The sequence below is a fragment of the Pectinophora gossypiella genome, chromosome 4, assembly GCF_024362695.1.
Source record: "Pectinophora gossypiella chromosome 4, ilPecGoss1.1, whole genome shotgun sequence".
Classification (NCBI taxonomy): Eukaryota; Metazoa; Arthropoda; class Insecta; order Lepidoptera; family Gelechiidae; genus Pectinophora; species Pectinophora gossypiella.
The window spans coordinates 8,066,759-8,089,797 of record NC_065407.1 but is presented as its reverse complement, the minus strand read 5'-3'; the positions used below and the strand labels follow the sequence as shown (position 1 = coordinate 8,089,797).

Sequence of the window (23,039 nt, the reverse complement as noted above, 5' to 3'; positions counted from 1 at the left end):
CTCACTGTGAACTCCGAAAATGGCATACCTACTAGCGGTAAGGATATCGTCACACTTGTATACTTAAATATGACAAATTCCATCGTATACCTATATTTGAGTGAGACGTAAATCAGCGACGTCAGAAGGCCAAGGTTACATTGCGCATTAGATATTCACGATCATGATTCTGACGAGGCAGCTAAAAGTTTCAAGATGTCTCATGTTTACAACTGTTGTTGTTGTTTTAGGTTATGGTGAAGTTGCGTCCGTTGTCCAAAATAAAACAATGATTAATATGCCCGTTCTTTTCGTGATTGCCATAACCAGAAAGACAGATCCAGATGAAATGAGTCATCAATTAAATTACGCGTTGGTTACGGCGCCTGCATCTGGCCTGGCGATGGCGGCATGCGGCATGGCGGTCTGTGGAGGAGTACAGTAGAGGGCGTACGCTCGGAATGAGCGAGAAACACAGTGTGGGCCGAGTGACGCGGCCCGAGTCTCGCCGGCGTTCGAACGTGAGGCTATTTAAAACTGTGCGCAGGCCCCCGGCGCCGAGTCGACGACTAATGATCAGTGCTGCCTTGTCTACCGTCGAGTGCGTAGCGACACCGTGAACAGTGTTTACACAAGAACATAACCCAACAGTGTTTGTTTAGTTTCTACAGTTTTCACACTACTCACACGTGAAAATGGCTGACAGTGGTCTTAAAAGGAATATTCCTATCAAACTCGGCGACTTTTCAGTCATCGACACCGAATTCTCGAGTATCAGGGAGAGATTTGATGCCGAAATGAGGAAGATGGAAGAGGAAATGAGCAAATTCAGATCTGAACTCATGAACAGAGAAAGCAACAACTTCTTCAAGAGCACAACAAGGTATTTATTTCTTTTATAATATTTTTTTTGAGAATATTTACTACCATCATTGTTAGCATTTAGGAATAACAAGAAACAAGTTTCTTACAAGAATTCTTAACAATAAAATTGTTACAGTCAGCGCATATTTTTCGAGTTACGCAATCTGAATTTTTGCCACGAACATTATAGAGGGGGCGAATGATCCGTTGCGTCGATTTCGTACACGCACATTATTATTCCGATCGCAACAGTTCGCTGCCGGCCCTGTTTTCCAAAAAGGGAATCTTGAATTAATCAGTTTCGGAGTTTCGCAAGAGGGTCGCCCACCTTGGGCGGCCTCGGTGGCGACGACGGCCCCACGAAAGCATTTTCACAAGGCATTATTCGGGATCATTCCGCGGAACGGCATCAACTGCAGGCATCTCAGTCGACTCCATTTAAAGCGTGCAGCGATACGTAAGCCCGACGCGGGATGATGTCATAAATAGAAATAGCCGCCGTCGGATACGAACGAGAACATTTTGTTGCTAAAATACAGAAACTCGGGAAGTTGTAAACACAATGTTATACGCTTTCACACAGAAATTATGCAATGCGTGTTTTACTGTAGGTGCCTACTTATAACGTATTTACCGTACCAACAATGCACTGCCTACCTAATGTCGGTATAGGTTTCATCACGAGATTATGATATTGTTGGTAAACACACTCCTAGCAATCAAGGAAAATAGAGGTGTAAAACGCAGATAAAGTTATTAGAAAATTGCATTGCGTCTCAAGAACCGGTTTACGATTGTATTATCAGCACCGGATGGCGGGTACAAACACAAAGTAGCGTGCTGTAAGTCGCTCGGTCCAATTGGATGAAATGGTTTTTCAGAGTCTAACACCCGATGACGTAATGATAGCCGGTTCTTAGTAACCTATGACCTACTTGGCGCTTCAAATTAGTGCGTAGGACTGCAAGCGCCGTCAATCTTCATTCCGCTGTTTAAACACCGCGCTGAGTAAATCGATTAGCGGAGGTCAACGATAAACAAATAACGCTAACTGTATGTTGCTATTTGACGAATACCGTCACAATTATTTTTGGTTCTTGCGCAATTCAAGTGTGGGCACCGATGGACTAGTCCGCCCATGCTTGATAAGTTGTGTGGGCATGGTATGCTTAGTAAGTAGACGGACATATTTGGTAACGGATGTTGACAAAGAGATTCGAATTAAAGCAATGATGAAATCTGGTAATAATGTGGCTGTCGGCGATACCTACGCGCCACTCGGTTACAGGCACCGCTGAAACACGTTGACGTCACGCTGCCGCCGTTTATTTGTATATGTAACGTGGCTATACAGCATTACACATTCACCACCGCATATGCTTTTGTTACAATACCTACATATATTACAAGCCGTAAAACTTTCAGCATATTTGTTATTAGGTATATTGATAATATTCCTAAGTATATTGTCATGGATAAATTGTAGAGGATTCGTAACGCGTTTACTTACCCTTGTAAATATTTCAACGTTGCGATACCCTTTGAAACTCCCTTTTAGAGATAACCGATTTATAAATTCCACTCTCTTTTTGCTGTGAGTGATTTAACATATATTTACAATAAAAATATTCCCCATAAACAAATGCTGATAATGTTAATTAAGCTTTATAATATAAAACTAACAATATATATTGCTTTTTGCATGTCTTACAATTTCGAATCTGTTTCCTCCGGAGGAGTAACGAAATCGTCAGAGAGGTAAAGTCCAATAGCATACAAAAAGTTGATTTTCTATTCTATCTATGTTACTTGTCTATTTAGCACTTTTTTACCCAGTATCATGGATGTAGGTACCTTGTTTCTAATCAATTATGCATGTAGATAGTTTTATACATAAATATGTATCTATACCTGTTTGGGTAGTCATTATTGTGATTAACTGTTCTACCTTACCATACCTAGTGTTAAGTAGCGTTCCATAATGTATGTGGTCCTCATTACCGTAATCGTAGTTAGATAGAATGCATCGCATTGTTCTTCAATCAGTATACCTACCCACTTTTCTTCGATATTGTTTGTTTGAATGGGCTTAGTAACAAACTGGCGATTTAAGTAGCTTCAAATCAATCTTATTCGATTGACTTTATTCATACATACATACAACTCACGCGTGTAATCCCTAATGGTATGGACAGAGCCACATTGTAATCAAAAGACAATTTGCAGCCAGTCATGCTTGATACGAAGGCCTAAGACAGAATTCATGAAGTGTATGGTGCGAGGCAACAGCCTCAGTGGTCTAGTGGTTAGAGCGTTAGGCTCACGATCTGGAGGTCCGGGTTCGATTCCCGATGGGGACATTGTCGAAATCACTTTGTGAGACTGTCCTTTGTTTGGTAAGGACTTCAGGCTTGAATCACCTGATCGTCCGAAAAAGTAAGATGATTCCGTGCTTCGGAGAGCACGTTAAGCTGTTGGTCCCGGCGACTAGCCGTAAAAACACCTCCACCAACCCGCATTGGAGCAGCGTGGTGGAGTATGCTCCATACCCCCTCCGGTTGATTGAGGGGAGACCTGTGCCCAGCAGTGGGACGTATAGGCTATTTATGTATGGTGCGAGGTGATCAGCCCATCGCTTATAATGATCCGTTATGTTATACTCTGTCGGTTTTTATGGCATGTCTTAAGCATGTTTTTAACTTCTTATTCAATTACCATAATTATGTAAGTGTCTACTAACAATTTTGTCGTCAGCTGTCATTCCTCTTCAATGTAACAAAAAAACACTTTTTGTTCGAGTCTGGTTTTTGTTATTGTTAGTGTAGGTATCATCTAAGGTGTTAATTCATATTTAAAACGGACTACTTATGATTTAGAACTTGCTATTAAGGTTCGATTGTCGACTTTGGAGACCTTGCACATGTCATGCAATTTGCAAATCAAAAACCGACTAGCACACACACAAAGTAATTTCGATTAAACGAAATACTAATGAATTCGTAAATCGATAACTATACGTAATCGTGTACATAATCGTAAATCTTGTAGGTAGCTCGGGTTTATGATGAGTTTCGATTCAATCACATGTGTCCTACCTACATTGCATTGGCCATGGAAAAATGTAATCTGCGGTATGAATTGATGCATGACATGATGGAATAGGTACACAATATTGGTCAAACTACACAACACTTCAATATCGATGAGCTCATCGGTTGACATTGACCTTGTCTGCATCCCGCGTGACATAAACTGCCGTGTGATAATCAATCGCCTACGCGGAAATTTTTAACTTATACTTACTTAGGTACACACTTAAAAATCTATTAAGTAAATTCTTAGAAGAAACCTATCATGGTCAGGGGGATTTTAACCAATGTACGGCTCACAATTTATTCCTATATATACGTATATATAGAAGATAGGTTTTCTACTGTCGCGGTTATAATACATTATTATCCAGACTTCGTTTTCCTCGCCTTATCCCTTGCATGTTGAAGTCGATAGGGTCTGATATTATCAGGGTAATCGGATTTTTAATGCAGCTACCGACTTCAACATGCAAGGGATAAGGCGAGGAAAACGAAGTCTGGACAATACAGTCCTCTACAGAACAGTAGCTACATGTATGAATACAAAGTTTGCACGTCAAAGTCATCTTGATTAGATCATGCAAATTCTGACCTTTGAGGGAGTGGATAAAGTAGAGATATCTTATTAGATATCTAAATAAGATAACGTATTTACTGCACATGCAACGGTTAGTAAACAACTCATGCATGCAAATATGTACCGAAGTACCACAGCGGAATGCGACGGTAAATATGTAGGTGTAGGTACGAGTTGTTGTTCTTGTTGCGTCCTAGATTGCATATTGGCCCTACTATGGTATTGTTGTTAATTAAACACGGCGCCATAATGTTTAATTAGTACCTTACCTATTCATATTATGCATGCTTTTTAATACTTCTTCTTATACATGGGAAACGTTGTTTTAGCATGTTTATTATTCATTCCATCTGCTATAAAATAAAATTTAACTAACTACATAATACATATGACCCAAATTGGTAATTTTACACGTAGCTGCGATATGCATGTTTTAAAAAATAAAAGTTTATCGGGTCATTATATATTATGTTATAGAGTTGATTCATTCGTTCGCATTCAAATTTCAATAAACAATTAGGTATGTTGTTAGCGGTATCAATGTTATCAATGCCAGTACAGCATGCATGCTGAATATTTATTTTCATGTCGTAGAAAGTTTTCACGGATATTTCACTATCAATAGTTTAGCAAATGCACTATCTTGTAATGATATATTGTTTTTGATGAGCTGGTGATAAAACGGTGTATTGTTTTGGGCAGCTCGACGACGTCGTCACAGCACAGCGACAGCAGACAGCTGGCCGAACCCAGCCACTGGGACAGCCTCAACTCGCCGCTTATCCAGGATGAGGGTGACGGCAAGTCCCTCAAACTGCGCTTCGACGTCAGCCAATACACTCCTGAGGAGATCGTTGTCAAGACAGTCGACAACAAACTTCTGGTAAGCATACCTTTTATATCTACTTCGTAATTACGTCACATAATGACATAATAGATTGTCGAAGAAAATTCTAGCACTTACCATACTGTCACCGTCTAATGAAGATAAATTGACCATGAGAATGAGGCACATTTATTTACGTACACAATAAAAAATTGGCTGAAACTCGGCGGCATTATGCCAACGTTCACTATCGGTCCGTTGCATGTACATACGAGCTGTAATGGGGGTTGACGAACGCGTTACAAGCTCACACAAGTCTGAATTTGCGGAGCGTAATATTTATTGCGGGTGTTGTGATTACAGGTGCACGCCAAGCACGAGGAGAAGTCAGACACCAAGTCGGTGTACAGAGAGTACAACAGAGAGTTCCTGTTGCCGAAGGGCACGAACCCTGAGGCCATCAAGTCGTCGCTGTCGCGGGACGGCGTGCTCACGGTGGAGGCGCCGCTGCCACAGCTTGCCATCACCGACCGGAACATCCCCATCCAGAAGCACTGAGTGCGCGCGCATCACACGCGATAGCAGCTATTCCATACTGTTAATTAATTTATTTTTAATTTACGTTTTATGAACTACTCTAAGAAGTATTGGCGGTAATCTGAGATATTTATTTTGAATCTTAATAAGAGAATCTCAAAAAAATTAAACTCATGTAGTATTTGTTAATTATTCTTACTCGGATCTAATTCCATTGTGGCGCACAGTCGTATCCTGCACCGTTCACATTGAATGTTGCTTTCACTGTGATTAGCAGTTCATGCATTCAATAATGCATTTTTCCGTTATTATTTACGAATTTCCAGTGATATGAAAGATTTATAGAAAGTGAACAAAGCACTAAATGTTGATTTAAGTCACGAGATATTTTACAGATGTTAATTATTATTAACTGTCGACTACAAAGGCCTAAACCGGGAACGGAGCTTATAAAACGTGTTCATTATAAATTAATGTACAAAGCCTGCCTGTGTGTGGGAAGTACAAAACGAATCAACCATCGCGAGAAGCGTCTTATTTATACGTTGTATTGTAATAGTCCATTTGCTTAACACTACCTATAAGAGGCCATAACAAGCATGTTTCAATAGGAACACAGATTTTAACAACTTCTAACTCTGAACACATTTATATTTTAGTACAAAAATTGTTAAAGAAGTTTTAGATGTCAATAAAAAGTAAAGCCATGGCAAATATATATTTTATTTGTTGTTTCGCAAAGCAACGCTTTCGTACGAGGACATTACCTATTGTCTTTGTTGATCCCGATGGGGATTACGGACGAAACAGGTGTGTGTGACGCATATATACACTCCGAACCCAGTGTCAAGACTGACTATAAGTTGTCTTCTTACTTGTGGCATTATCCATCCCAGAAGTGATTTCGGGTGCATGTTTATGTGTACCTATCTAAAGCAGAGATTTATAGTAACATAAATTATTATAAGTACATGAATGACTTTTCTCTCGGTATACTTGTCGAACGGAAGGCGATTAGGGCAACCACCGTTCTACATGCCCTATTATAGAGTAACGAAGATCAAATTTTTTTCAAAACAACTGACAATTCGTTTACGGAAAAGCTTTAATAGTAAAATAATGGTTATGCTTTCTTTTTTCTTTAATTATTATGCTTTCCTGTTTTACAAAGTAATCGGTTCTATTTTTAAAGTGGAACTAAGTAATACATACATACTTACATACATACATAAACAGCCTATATACGTCCCACTGCTGGGCACAGGCCTACCCTCGATCAACCGGAGGGGGTATGGAGCATACTCTACCACGCTGCTCCACTGCGGGTTGGTGGAGGTGTTTTTACGGCTAATAGCCGGGACCAACGGAACTAAGTACTAAGTAGATTATTTTAATTCAAAATTATCATTAACTTCTAACTGACGTTTGGAAGAATGTTTAATTATATTCTAATATAGAAAAGTGGTTGGCAGTTTGACAAATGATAGAGCAGTTAGGTAAACGCAAGCCCCGCCGTGGTCGGTTGTTTCGAAACGTAGTGAAATGTGAAACAAAGGAAACGGATATGGCCCTGTTAGAACAATAGTGTAGCGTAGGTACTTTAAAACGGTTACCTCAATGAATGGCGCTGCAATTGCCAATTTACAACAACGCAATTTCGGTTCAATAAACTTCGTAATTGAAACCTGTTAAATTTTGACCATTAGGTAGCGAATGATTTGCAGAATTTTACTCACAGAAAATATTTTGAAAGAGACCGGTGAAAATATGTTCTATAAGAGGTAGTCAAGAATGCGTCGGGCCGCTTATCGATCATGAATTAACGGGCGGGACTTTATGTTATACATATCTCTACGTCGACCGGTGGCATAACATAGCTTCGCGCTTGTATCCACGAAGGGGTAGGCAGAGGTGTATAGTATATACTCCTCGCCAGCTATGCACTACCGGGGTGGCAATGATCTAAATTCCTGCTGCTAATTGTTTGCGCAGCTTAGTGTAATATACGCGATACGAATACAATTAATAATGAATGATCAATATACGAATAGTACATAAACTCACGCTTAGATGGTATATCGGAGTAGGCAGAGCTACAACCACTCAGAACCAAAACTACATCCACATATGGTACGTAGGTAAGTAGGTATGTAGCGAACTTGTCGAAGAAATAACGAAGGGAAAACGCAGAACATATTTGCCTAATATAATCTTAGGTATATATAGCTGTACTATTGTAATACGAAAGTAAAACTGTTACACGAATAAAAACAACAAAATAAGATTACTGCCAAGTAGTGTCGTAGTTTGTATCTAAGTCCGAACTAAATATGAATAACGTTGGCCACAAATAACTCCTACGCAGAGAGACGGGGACGATTAATTATGAACAGGTCGTAATTAACAGTGTTTAGTTAGTTGCCAAATGAGTTGCGGGCAAGTGAAGAGGGCGACCCCGATTCGACGCTATGCTTGCTATGATTGCCATGTAACATCAACCTGCGTCAACTTTACTGCAACTGGCTGCGTCCAAAAAGAATACCCATGAAGAAAGCGTGGCTACTAGCCCAAACGCCTCCACCAACCCGCATTTGTAGCAGCGTGGAGTTTCCTCCAGACCCCCTCCGGTTGATTGAGGGGAGCCCTGTGTCCATCAGGGCGTATGTGGGCTATTTATGATAAGGTAGAATAGCCAGAAGACAATTTACAGCCGTTCTCGGTATTAGTGTCCATCATAATCTACAACCAACAGTAGGCACCTGTTGGTTGCTGTATAACGAATAAGTTTATCATGTTTGACAGGACATGACCCCTTGGTCAACTTCTACAACCAGCTCTGGATAAAACCAATATTCAACATTCTGAACTTTTCCGCCTTTGATCATGGCATTCATTAACTGCCATTGCCACGTCCGACCCGACTTATACCCATGGATTAGAATAAAGAATAACAGGTACTAAGTATAGAACGGACACTCTCCGCCCCGCACTAATTCGTATCGGTGCCGAGGTTGATTTACCCAAAGGATCTCACTTTATAGTCTAAATGGCTGTAAGCCGTTAAGGAGTAAGGGAGTGCACGCGGACTGTCTGTCTCGCTCGCTCTTACGCGTCGGGCGGCACACGGTAAGAATAAAATCTTTGTATGGAGTGTCCGGTCTGTGGTCATTCATGGTTAAAGAATAAGCGCTTGGAATATTGACGACTCCTGTACGTAGCTAGTGATTTTGGTCTAGGTACTTCTTTATATATACGCGATAGAACAGTTGAATTAGCTGTTGTCTAATAATAATAATGACTGGACTAGTGTCGTAAATTCGTTACATTTCAGGTTACCCAAGCCACTGGCGACGGCAATAACTCTCAGTACAAATGTTGCAAGATTACATCACCCGATGATGCACCTCGTCTTGTAGGACGTCTTAATGAATAATGGCGCTAAATGTGGCGTTGTGAACAAATTGTTTGTCATTGACGGATTATTCACAGCTTTATTTTAACAGCTAAATGATATAGGCACTGTGGTCCTGTGGTACACCGGCTTGCTTCTCAAACGGAGAGTGTCGGTTCGAACTCCGGTACGAAAGCTCGATGAGGAGTGGGTACTTAAGTTCATCTTGCGATGGGAGTATCTCTCACTTCTCCGTTGAGTTATAGTCGTGAGCTTATGTTTAACTGACATAGGTACCTAGGTTTACATAGTACCTATGTATTACTTATTCTGTGGCTAGGTATCTACTAGTTAATAGTACCTACACGGGTTACATCATGTGTATAACATCATATGTTAGTGACATCGTAACGAAAACTTTCAGGGATGATTCCCACCATGATTCTGATTTGTTATCAAGTGGAATTTTCCGTTGCAAAATTATATAAGTAATTGGAAATAAAAAAAACTCAAAAAAGCATGATTTTGCGTCGGAAAATTCCACTTGATATTAACTCAGAGTCACGGTCTCAATCATCCCCGTCAGAATTCGGTATCACTAACACCCTGTATTAAGAGTTACTTACTGTAACAAACACCTGAAAATCTGTGTACTGATCAATCTGAAAGATGAAAATATTTGAATATGCGTAAAATGGAAATCTTTAATCCGTATAGGAGTAGGCAGAAATACAAATCGCTGGAACGCAATCTAGCAATCACACTGGGTAAGTATTCGAGTCTAGACTACCTACCTAATTTAATACCGAAAAACTGGACAGATTATCTATCAGCCCATTGTTTGTTGGTTTACTCTTTATTGCTTTAAAATACAAAGAAAATTTACATATAATTTATCGTTAGATAAAGCATAGGCGAGCATATCCCTAATTGGGTTTTCTTCCAGCTAACCTCGGACAGCCTGAAAAAAACTCAGTGGGCCTATCCCATTGTCTGATGTAAATTACTGGCTGGATAAACGACCTGTATTAAAAAGCAAACTTTTTTGGTTATCTAAGTTAGATTGTTAGAATTATCCTGTTGCGGTATTCACTATGACGTATTTCTTATTGTTTCATAATAATGTTTGTTTTTCAGTATATACGTCATTATATTGTTAGTTATGACGTCATAGTGAATTATGGATTAAAGGAGGAAAGCTAAGACTAAAAGTGACGCCATTGTGGTTAATACCGACTTGTAAAATAATAACTTTACTATGTTTTACAACAGCTACTATATATCTTGCACTCGTATTAAGTGAAGGATGGTCTATTTTTAGAGCTGTTAGACTAAAATTGTTGTGTGAGCCGTGGCCCAGTTGGTAGAAAGCTTGCCTCTCACTTTGAAGTCGCAGGTTTGAATCCAGCAAAGACCAAAACCAATGATTATCGAATTTGTTTTTGAATTTCATGTTTGGATCATAAATGATTATCACGTGCTCATCGGTGAAGGAAAACATGGTGAGGAAACTCACATTCCCGAGAAAAGCATTTTCGGAGGTCTGTGACTTAACCTGTATTGGGCTGGTTTTCCTTTCGCGGGTTCAGGCAGTCGCTTCTATAAAAAACCGGACCTGTCAAATCTTCAGGTTAGGTAAGCGGACCGTGTGAAAAACGGGATAATGCTAGGAGGATGATGATGAGACTAAAATTGTTTCCAATTAAACGCTTCCAAATCCAAAAGAGGTTTTTAAAGCTACGGTTAGCAAAAGATTTACGTACCTACCCCCAGCTTACTCTAATGGCGATTATAGTCGTAAGCTATAGTTTTCATACGTATAATTATGTAAATCACTATGAGTACTTCCCACGTGATTTCGAGAAGCTTCTGTTCTTTGCTACTTACGATACCTACACAAACGGTATTGCATTACACAGCTATTTGGCAATGATTCAAAAATACTCCTTAAGTAGGTTATCACTTGTTGACGGCTTTACGCAGACCGCATTCTGACTTATTAAGATTATTACATAAACAATGTGGTAAAATTTGAATAACAATAATAAGCGAGCTGAAATTACTAGAAGTTTTAAACGCGTTCAGAATACCGCATGCATACCGAATGTCATATTACGATGTATGACAAGGTCACCTTGTAAGTACAGTTCCCAAGCCGATTATTTTTAAATGTTGAAAAATGTTATTGAACTCCAGTGTGGAAGCACCTCTGCTTGACGATTAGTGCTGATGCGACAAGTTTGATTGAAACTGGAACACACTTACCCCGTAATGATGAAAACTGCTTCTGTATCTGTACTGTAAAACTGCTCCATCTTGAGTCACGTCGCCTTTACGAGTCACGGCCGACTGTTCAAAATTCTTAACACTCTCCTTTTTGCTACGCTGTAAGTAGTCGGATAAAATAGGAATCAAATAAAAAAAAAGTACCTCAATACGTACATATTACAGGATGTGACTGAGGTAGTAATAAAAAGTGACAATAGTACAGTAATTACAAGTCACTGTGGTCCTGCGGTGCACTGGCTTGCTTCTCAAATAGGGAACGCCGGTTCGAACCCGTGGTATTCGACTTGCATCAATGTATTATTACTTTAAGTGCAGCATTCACTAACACAGTTGGCACGACCATTCTAGACGGCGATACGACTCACCATCTATCACGTTGGTCTAACAGAGCTCGTTGAGGTGTGGGTACTTAGTTCATCTTGCGATGGATGTATCTCTGACTAACACAATCGGGATAATAGTCGTGAGCTTTTAAGTTATGACATTACATAACAATTTATGTTGAAGCTGCAATAACCAATTGTGTAATCAATAATAGATAGTATACGTTGCAAAGAAACCTGTCGACGTTCGGTTGACCGAGAGTTGAAAACTCTCGGCATGTCTTGGGAGTAAGCTGTAGAAGAAAAAAATCGCAAAAGATCGCAAAGAGTGTATATGTGTTATTAGGTTTAGAAGAAGGGAAGAAGATTAAACGTTGAAATAAACTAACTAGGCAATGAATAAAAGCCAATATGATATTGTTCAACGGTTTATATAAAGGAACTATTTGGCGACAGTATTGGCGAGTCCAGCTAGAAAGTTTTTGGCGTGGTATACTAGGTAGCCCAGGGAGCAGATCACCACTACTTCGGAAACGTAACCTAAAGCTACCTCTTGAGCGGACTTCTCTTTGATAAAATCGGCAGGCTCAGGATTATTTGTACTTATCTGCAAGGGAAAATATTATCGATCAGATTTTCTATCTTATAACTACTTACCTAAGCTATAAATCGAAAGTTTTACATAAAACTTCTATTATCTTCATTTCTGCATTATCCCGTTTTTGACAGAGTCCGCTTATAGATTTAACGGGTCCGGTTTGCTTTGAGAGCGTACATTAAACATTAAACGCGATCAGCTGCTTATCCCGAACATGTCGTGAAAACCGACAGAGGGATTGTGCTCTTTCTAAGTTCATTATAATAATATGAGCAATGGCCTGAAACAACGGGTTAACGTGCCTTCCGAAGCACGCATACTCGTTCTTACCTCAAGTGATCAGCCATCAAGTGATCAACCTGTAATTTCCTAACCAACCCAGGGATAATAAAATGCAAAAGGCTGTGTTTACCAATCTTCTACTACTGCCCATAGTATGGAATTTATGTCATTGGTAAAAAGGTAACATTGAAGAAACCACGCTTACCTTAGTCAATGCAACCTTCATATTGTTAGTTTCTCTTCTAATACTATTAATATTTGTGAGTATATTCTTTGAGGCTTGCTTCAGTCTTTTGATGAGGGGAGAGTCTGGAGGTTCAAACTTCAACTGATTTTGAATCTTTTTGTATTCTCGTAGGGTGTATTGTAATGTGGCTTCCAATATGTATACTTGTTGTAAGTGGGAGCCAAGTGTGGTCAAACAATCTAATGCACTGGAAAAGAAAAAAGTAACAATATTATTTATTTATGTTCAAAGAAAAGGTCCCTTACTAAGTGCTGCTGGACGATATTTATAGTAGGAAAGTTATTATCCTCATTAACTTTGTTGAGGATACAAATAAGGAGCGTCTCTGATATTATATGTGTTTTGGAAAATCAGAGAAAACCCCCTTATAAATTGGCGAATATATTCTCCAGAACATATGACGATACATGTCATGTATCCACAAATCTCTCAGGCACACGTCGTTTCTAGCGATGAAGCCATCTTTACCAACTTTTTTAAAATCCTTCCTTATTAATTCGCGCCACGCGCGGCTCGGTAGCCGTGCTGCGAGCATCATGTAAGGATAAATAATTAAGCACATACCTAAAATTATCAGCTTTCCTCGCCGCGTAAAGTCCTGACACGGCATTCAGTTTCCACCCCCTTAGATGGAAGTTGCGCAGTCCGAGTCTCAGCCGTTGCTGTTCAAAGGGCATCTCCACACCTAACTTGCTCATATCAGTGTTGTCCATCAAGAGGAATGTCCTCAAGTCCATGCCGCTGCTGAGGACCTTCGACGACATGTATTCGCAGTTCATACCATATAACAGATGGGGGATCTCGCTTGTGTATGTTATTCTGGAACAGACAAGGTGATATTTTAGCAAAGGATTACTTTCGGAACATTCGGAACTGGCGGAAATGTACAAGTTGTTCATCACATTGACTGAATAGTGAATTTATTGTAACAATAAATTTTGAGACAAGTAGACACAAGAACAAGCACAGAAATTACCTAATTGGTGACCTGAGGGAACCCACATGAGAGAAGTAATAATAATAAAAAAAAAAGGTTTTGGAATATAAAGTAGTGGTTGAAACCTCATTTTAAGATTGTACAGCCCATGTCAGGAGATACTTGACAAGTAGACCATTAAAATAGTGTGTACAAAAGAAATCAACTAACTTTTCTCCTTTATTAATTCCAGGATAGAATTCATGCCATGACGTCATCTTGTGCAGAAACTCTGTGTTGTCGACGTCGTCAGCGTTATCGCCGGCCGGTTTGAGTTGTTTCTGGAGTATCTCGACGATGTTCTGGTAGTCATGTGAGTCTGCTATGTCGATGGGAGTCCGTGCAGACTTGTCCACTTCGTGCAGCCTCGCGCCCTGCGCTATGAGCATCTCCAGGATCTCAGGTTGGTTGTGGTGCACCGCCCAGAACACTGCCTGTCAACAACTTTATAGATAAAGTTGTAACACTCATATTTTGTTGATATTGTTACCTTAGATCTGCAGATTGATGCAATTGCAATCTGTTGTTCTTAGTTTAAACTACATGTACCTGTCATATTATGTACCTACAGCTCAAATTCATAGATCAAATTGGAAAGTTTATATTATTAGGACAACATTTTTGTTTGAAAAAAAGAACAAGAGTTTGTTACTGACTTAAAGACTTGCTGAGCTCACACTTGAGATTGCACTTAATATAATCATAGTATTGGAATAACTTCCCATTCATTTTCTAAGAATAAAATTATTTTATGATATAGGTACTTACTGTCCACCCCTGCTGGTCTCTCATCTCGATATTGACCCCGCTATCGAGGAGTTTTTGTACGACAGCCACTCTGCCACTGCCGATGGCCCTCATAAGCGGAGTCTGCCCATATCTGTCTCCGATGTTTAAGATGCAGCTCTTCTCAATGAGGCTCGTCACTATGTTGTAGCAGGTGTCATTGTCTGCACTGCTGTTTGAACATGCCACCATTATGGGAGTCACTGAATCTGAAAATAATATGGAATTTGTTTATGTTGACAGAAAAAAAAATACAAATATAAGAATCATGAGTCATGGTCCTTGGGAAAGGTTAGTATATCTAAAGTTAATACCATGTTGTGACTAGTTAATACTAACGCATGGGATTCTAAAGGTATTTCAATTTCCTATAAGTAGTTAATGGTGCTAATTCCTGTAAATACCATCTATTTTTATTTTAAGTTATATCTGTAATTTTGTTATCCGCCGAAAAGGAAAGGGACGGGTAATCGACAAGCATAAAATTTATGGAACACATGTCAATTTTAAGCACAAATCTAAACCGACCGTCTAAAATTTTTACATCAGTCAATAACCCGACACAGTTAAGTAGACAGCACGTCAAACGAATTGCATACCAGCGACGTACCTTTTTGATTCGCCCGGGTTATTCATTCATTTACTCATTCTTCCTAAAATTAAGAGCTGTGAATCATCCGTCCCTTTCCTTTTCGACGGATATGAAAATGACGGATATAACTTAAAATAAAATTAGGCGGTGTCTGCAGGAATTGGGGCCAATGTGTAAATAAATTACTATGTCTTTTAATTTGTCTATAGGTATTTACATGATGAGGTCTAAAACTAATAAATGGACAAAAGACATCACAGAATGGTACCCCAGAGACGGCAAAAGGCGAAGAGGGAGGCCAATCAAAAGATGGGAGGACGACCTACCTAAGGGGTGGAGACGATACACACAAAGTAGAGCAGATTGGCGCATGATGAAGGAGGCCTATGTCTCAGGACAGCCCGATTAGAATAAGTACTACATATAATAAACCTATGTAAAGTAGAACTGTACATCGGTGAATAAAGGCTATTTTTATTTTTATTTTATTTATTTTTTATAGGTATTTACTAAGTCAAAATTGATTAAATTAAGTCATATTCAGAGGACTCCTAAAGTGTATTTCGATATTTTATTTTTATTTATCTAACAAAGTGGCAGCTGTTTAAATAGCTAAAGTTTTTCAGGATAATACTTTCAATATTTAACAGCTCCTCTATCCCTTTTCCCTACCCATCCTTAGGGAAGGCCCGTGCCCCAGCAGTGGGGACGTTAATGGGCTGATGATGACTTTCAAAAGTTAGATTTACCTGCATGTAAGTTGGGGTCGGCACCCTGATCCAGCAGCAACCGCACAATTTTCTCCTGTGCATGGAAGCAGGCATGCATCAATGGTGTCCATCCACTGTCCAACTTCAAATTCACTTCATTGTTTAGATCTGAAACATTTTTTTAATACACAAATGTATTTTTTTTACCTTTGATGGGTTTGCTCTTGGCCCCAGACTTGCCCAAAGGCAGACTTGACAAGGCCTAAGATGAAGCGAGCTCTGGCCTTGAAAGCACCAGGGTTATATGCATTCGGAAATACAGAGGATGGCAAAAAAATTTGCGATGCGAAGCGCTTTGTGTGAATAGTTGGGATATCCACCAAATAGGGATGGATGGATGTATTTGTGTGCAGTACTAGTTCTTTCCACTGCCTAAGGTATAGTGAGGGGTGAGACGGGGGAAGGTGTGTTTGATTTATTGACAGACTGAGTGTCATATTATGTACTACTGTGCACATGCCTTCCCAGAGGGGGTATGGGTGATAAAATGCTTAAGTAATAAAAAATAATAAGTTAATATAAGTTTTTGCTAGGAATACTATCATAGCAATAGCTCAGTTGCTAGTAAAAATTATCAATGTTTATGGAAGAACCCATTTTCATAAACACATTTCTTCAAAACGTGTCCAATATAATAAATAGGCATTGGGGCCTGATCAAAATAAATAAAAAGGGGGACCCTTGTAATGTACATTACATTAGTATACTATAGGGTGATTCTCTCGAGAATGAGTTAAATCCTTCCATGAACATTGTGAAATCATTTTACCACAAAAGCAAAATTATGATTATTATTCAATTCAAATCAAATATACTTTACTACACACAAATAAAACATACAAACAACACAAATATGATCACAAGTACTAATATTTACACTAAAACACTGAAACCATGTCACATTAACTTTTTTGACAAATAAAACCATAAGTCTTATTAAATGTCAAATATGATAGTGCAACAGGGTTCTAAAGTGGGTACATGATATTGCTCATGACTGTACACATTATTATTACATATATGTTATTATGATCAATATAATATATTGCCAAACAAACTAACCACAGGCAACAATTTTCTCCACCTCCAAGACATTTCCATTGATAATAGCATCCTGTAAATTCAGTTCTATCTTCTTCCTCTCATTGTGTTGCTGCACAGGATGATAATTTCTTGCCTGGAATTTGTTACAAAAAACCCATTTACACTGTATAGAAATGAACCTAAAAAAGAATATGTTAATGTAAGGGAATATTTAATAACAAGTGGCCGGCTAAATATGATTATAGTTTTTGGTTTTGGTACTGAAAGTTTGCTCATCAACCTACAAATAAAAAACAAACTAAAATTACCGCAAATAAATGCTGATCTCCTTCACATCCTGCCATAGTTTCGGTATAAAGATGTATAAATAGGTTGTGGAAGAATCAGATCCTAATCAGAGGTTACCGTTGAATAACCTGTGATGAGAATCTGACTGTCTTGAAAATTGAAGCACAAGAATATTCATTTGTTTCTTGCATTAAATCTTTTTGACCCAAGTGCTATATGAATTCCTTCTAAAACTCACCGGTTTTTCATAAAATCCATAATCATCGCTGTCTGAATCTTCATCTGATAAACCAGCTGGCCTAAATTGAGCCATTTCACACCCTTCTTCCGAGGATTATGTGTGAAAAATTCGTATTTTCCGCAAAAAAAGTCTCATTCCCTCATTAACGCGAAAAAGTACAAAAAGTTTGACATTTAGGAAATAAGAATGCTTTTCAGAAACTTTGACAGAAATAGGCTAATCGTGTGAAAGAGATACAACGACAAAAAAGCTTTGTTATGAAAATTATTTTTTCTTTTTACTTATTAGTACTTTAGTCTTTGCGTCAACCTCAGAACAATAACTAAAGCATAGAAGGAAGGCTAAAATAAGAATTCAGAAACTATAAACCGGCTCTCTTCTAGCTTACGACACAAACTATGAGTGAGAAAAGGACAAATGATTCGCTCTTTGCTTCATTTTTTCCGAGGTTGTCACAACATGAAATGTCATTTGGACCTATTGGACTCATTTTAATTCGGCCAAATACATAGTAACATACATAAGAAGATTTTACTTATATTTACCGAACTATTTGACACGGTCGCGTGAACTTTGTTTACGAGTGTCTTGTGTTCAGATTGTTTTAAGTGATAATTTAACAATATTTTTCCAAATAAATGGAAAGAAACTTTTATTTATATCAAATAATTGAGTGTCTCGACTCTGTGACATTATGTCTTGTGTGGTATGGGGCTGCAGCTCACATTCAGGAAGAAAAGAAAATAGCCAACAACTTCTGTCGTTTCATCGGTAAGTTTTTTGTAATTTTCTAGTGAAATGTGAACTGCTGAACAATTTTAGGAAAGTAATATGTTTTGCTGAATAGATTTGTAGCATAAAATATTTGAGATATCCATTATATTATACGTTTCATCGATGAATACGGAATTGATTTGAGGTTATGTTGATTGTCCATAGTGATGTACTAAAATTATCGATACTTTTAATTTTTAGATTTCCTGTAGACGATAACAAAGAGAAAGAATGGATAATTCGCATTAATAGACGAAATTGGATTCCAAATAAGTACAGCCGTATTTGCTCGAAACATTTTACTGCGGATTCATTTATGTGTGTTCCTAATTCAAAGTGGAGGCGTCTTCGAGACGATGCTATTCCTACATTGAACATTATAGATCAGACAGATGAAATGGTGTTTAAATTTATATTTAAATTTCAGCCTAGCCTGCATCATCTCACTGCTGGCTAGATAGATAAGATATTTGTATCATGTTATCACAACACGTTTATATTATCTATCATTCAACTACATATTATTATGTACTTAATAAACTTAGTATATACTAAGTCTGTAGTTGTTTTATGTCTAAACAATTATGAGTTGTACACGTTTTATATAAGTAAATGATTATTATCTTTGATTTCAGATATTAAATCCAAAAGTGTCGACTGGATTTACATGAAAAGGTATATCAAATAATTTTCTTTTTATATTTTTATCATGATATACATATATAGAGTGTATAATTCAACCAGCTGCACAATGCACTTAAATCAGATATATTTTACTTTTATAGATTATTTTGTACATACACTATTTTAACATTATTATTAAACTTTATTTCAGTCAGTTCAAGAAGACGACATGAAAAATTTAAAAGAAAAGCTGAACAAGTCACGCCTCAAGATCAAACGACTTAATGAAAAAAAAAGTCAATGTGACAGGGTGTCACAAAGACAGTTTCTAAACAAATTGACACTGTTTAGAAATTAATAAATTTGTATTTATTGTAAATATAATGTACATAATTAATAACGTGTAAAATAAATACTTGCTAATGAACAGATTTACGATCTAATTTATATTTCATTTTACCTCCTGTTCTTATTTACTCCTACTCCAACACTCCAGGTTGATACGAACTGCGCCCAATAAAGAATGTAATGAATGTTATAGATTTGTGTAAGCGACTTAGATAAATCTTGACTAAACCTTCCTTTACAAATACAAATATACTTTATTGCACACAACATACAATACTTACAAGTTTTACACGAAAGATACAGTACACCACCTACCTACCTTTTACTTTCCCTTTCTGTTCTCTTATGAATACTTGTATGCCGTATTTTTTTTTAAGTATAATGCTATATCTAGTAGGTACGAGTATGGTAATCCTAGTATTGAAACAGCTTGTAGCCCTAGTAAAGACCGCCATTTTATGTTTACAGAGTGGCACGTTTTTTCTGTAGGTATTTCCAGTCCATACTCTTTTCTATGTCTATGGCGTGAGCCCATCGGGCCTCTTACCGTCTGTGCGGCTTAGACCCGGCGGTTCCAATTTGCACGGCACGTCGATCGACACCAGTGCACGGCGGATGACATCATAAATAAATTCGAATATTACAAAATACTTACCGATGAAACGATAACAGTTGGCTATTTTCTTTCCTTCCTGAATGTGAGCTGCAGCTCCAAACTAATATAAACCAGACAATATAATCCAAAAATGGTTAGATACTTACCTATCAGAGACAGAGTCTCCTTTCATCAAGAAGAAGATAATTGCATCCTACAAAAAGAAATCTTGTAAAAAAAATTTATCGACATTAATTGTAAGTAAATTTAATTTTATCGACATATTAGTAAAGTGAAACCCAACACTAGGCAATGAAAAACTTGTGACAACCTACGAAATTACGAAACAATTTTTGTATATGCGTCTTTGTCTAACATTACGCCGGTTCCGTAAGATAAAGTAGAGCAGAATTATAGAGTTCTGTTGCTATTTTAGCCTTCCTTCTATGCTTTAGTTATTGTTCTGAGGCGTCAACTGACAGATTGCTAATTTTTTTTTTTTTTTTGTTTTAGTTTTCCCCGAAGGGTAAGGCAAAGGGAACTATGCCCATACAGCCATGTCTGACGTATTTTTTTTCTTGATGATTAATGAAATGATGAAAGGTGATGATGATGAAACCTAAGCCCCCACCCTCGGAGTAGACTCCTACTCCGAACCCCAAACGAATTAACTCAAAAGTCCGCATAAACTTTTGAGTTATGAAGCGGCTTCTCGACACGAAGCGAAAATAGGCAGATACACTTTGTTCATTGAATACTCCATGACAGATTGCTAAGTAAGAGCTAGTGGAACACCTGAAGTTTTTTTTCCGCGTTATTGCTTGGCATGGCTACTGTTATTTTGAGCTAGTGTGATAAAATATTAACAGGGAAAGTCATCGCGGGCACCAAAAGGTGGTTAGTAAGATATTATTGTTCCATTTTTATAAGTAGACTGTTTCATTAAAGCTGTCCCCGGTGGAAACTATTGAATGTGAGTTTGATTCATTTCGCAAAGTGTAATGAACTCTGTGTAATGAACTCAAAATGAACTAGATAAATAGACAAGTAGTTATTTCTCCAAGTGGGTACCTAACTACTTATTGGAAAAACAAAAATAATAATTTAATTAACTTAGAAAAATGGCAATGCGGGATTAATACATTCCGAATGGAATATTGTTATCATACCTATGAATCGTAGGGATGTTCATGAACTATGGGTTATGAACTTATGATCTTCTTTTATCGTGTGGGTTGTGAACTTGTGAAAGCCTACCTCATCAACCCTGGTGTCAGGGTTATTATTGAGCTGTCAAAGGCCCCTGACATGGCTCATGTAACGGCTAGGTACTTACGTCAGTCAGTAGTAAGGAACCGGGACCAAAGGCTTAACGTGCCTTCCGAAGCACGGACCATGCGCAACTTACTTTCGGACAATCAGGTGATGAGCCTGTAATATCCTAATCAAACTAGGGATCACAAAGTAATTTTTGTGGTGTGTCTGTCGTGGCCAGATCATAGAATTGACCATTTCATTAAATGATCGACCATTTCATGAAATGGTCGTATTTCATGAAATGGCCAACTTCAACTGACCATATCGTTGAAACGTCAGCGTTTAATGATATTTCCATCCACGTTTGGCCATATCATTAATGTAGGGTGTCCATGATAAGTGGTGTAATAAAAACGCGAAATAAGATAGGAAATAATGTATTACTCTAGTACAAAGTACAAAAATGTTTAAAAGTCAATTAAAAATTAAAAAGTCGTTTTCGATTAACGGAGTGTTGATGTAGTTGACATATACGCCGTAACTGCATCTCGCTTTGAAGTCGTCGTCATATTTTTTGACACTATTTCATGCCATTGGTCATCATTCAGTATACTTTTCGTGTGTAAGATAAACATACTGGCGGCGTAGGGGTGGCCCAAGGGCCACCCCCGCCGCACCCTAACCTACTGTTATGCCTTGTAAAAATTATAAAAAAAAGGATTATGATAATTTAAATTATGACAAAAACATTTATGCGTTTTAATAGAATCCTGTTTCAAGTAGTTAATATGCCATCTGCGGCATATCTACAATAAGTCACGTCAAAAAAAGAAACTTTACGGACAGTAGGATCGTCTATATTTTTCTTTTTTAAAATTAATATCTCTTCATTCGCAGTTTTAATTATATCATATTATGAAATCCAATAATAGTCCATTGATTTACGTAGCGTGGTCACTCGACCTTCATTATTTGCCTTTTATACGAGTTTTTCTTTTCACTTTAGTGTCAAAACATTGCTTCAATGCACTTTTATCTTGTATTTGCTCATTATTATTCGTATTATTCGCGTTCACACAAGAATAATTATTGTCCGCCGCCATTATGCAAAACATAAACAAAGCGACACCAGCGCCACTACCGGTGGATAATGTTACTATTTTACGATATGATCGCTAACGTTTGGCCATATCATGAAGTAATCATGCATTTAGTTGGTCATATCGTTAAACGTTTTGTGTTCATTGATCTGGTCAAACCACATCATGATGTGGCCAACGAATGTTGTTCCATTTCATGAAATACGACCATTTCATGAAATGGTCGATCATTTCATGAAATGATCAATTCTATGATATGGCCACGATATGTCCACACCGGGATTCGAACCCAGGACCTTCGGATCGTGAGCCCAACGCTCAACCACTGGACCACGGAGGTCGTCAGGGTTATGATTAAATGGTGTTATGGTGGGTTAATAACTACCTATTAATTTGATCTATCATACCTAACTACCTACAGTATATTCGTTTGGTCCTAGATTGAGCGAATGAGCTATAAGTAGGTAGGTACGTAAGTCACTCTTTTCTTTCCGCAGAAGTTGTCTTAACGCTAATTAAAGAGGGGCATTATTTCGAGCAGTCCATTACGAACGGCACTTCACTTTCTTGTGAATTCCATAATAAGCAAACACTATATGTAGGTAATAGGTACTTACTAATGAAAAAATAATAAAGAAC

The 23,039-nt window shown here is 38.0% G+C and overlaps 2 protein-coding genes across 3 annotated transcripts; one reads left to right on the top strand and one right to left on the bottom strand.

Moving 5' to 3' along the window:
- Positions 1–522: 522 nt before the first annotated feature.
- Positions 523–6,589, top strand: LOC126366169 (heat shock protein beta-1). Its single transcript, XM_050009129.1, has 3 exons — positions 523–862; positions 5,215–5,395; positions 5,702–6,589. Exons 1-3 carry the CDS (start codon positions 675–677, stop codon positions 5,894–5,896), a joined length of 564 nt encoding a protein of 187 aa, XP_049865086.1. The 5' UTR covers positions 523–674; the 3' UTR covers positions 5,897–6,589.
- Positions 6,590–12,293: 5,704 nt separating this feature from the next.
- On the bottom strand, positions 12,294–17,865 carry LOC126366167 (ankyrin repeat, SAM and basic leucine zipper domain-containing protein 1). Of its 2 annotated transcripts, none has more exons than XM_050009122.1 (8): positions 17,700–17,865; positions 17,192–17,306; positions 16,109–16,237; positions 14,750–14,976; positions 14,153–14,415; positions 13,570–13,824; positions 12,964–13,192; positions 12,294–12,485 (listed from the first exon to the last, which is right to left on the bottom strand). In XM_050009122.1, exons 1-8 carry the CDS (start codon positions 17,772–17,774, stop codon positions 12,321–12,323), a joined length of 1,458 nt encoding a protein of 485 aa, XP_049865079.1. In that variant the 5' UTR covers positions 17,775–17,865; the 3' UTR covers positions 12,294–12,320. The 2 variants fall into 2 exon arrangements, with proteins under 2 accessions (XP_049865079.1, XP_049865080.1); XM_050009123.1 differs by lacking the exon at positions 17,700–17,865 and adding an exon at positions 17,482–17,612.
- Between the last annotated feature and the right edge of the window lie 5,174 nt (positions 17,866–23,039).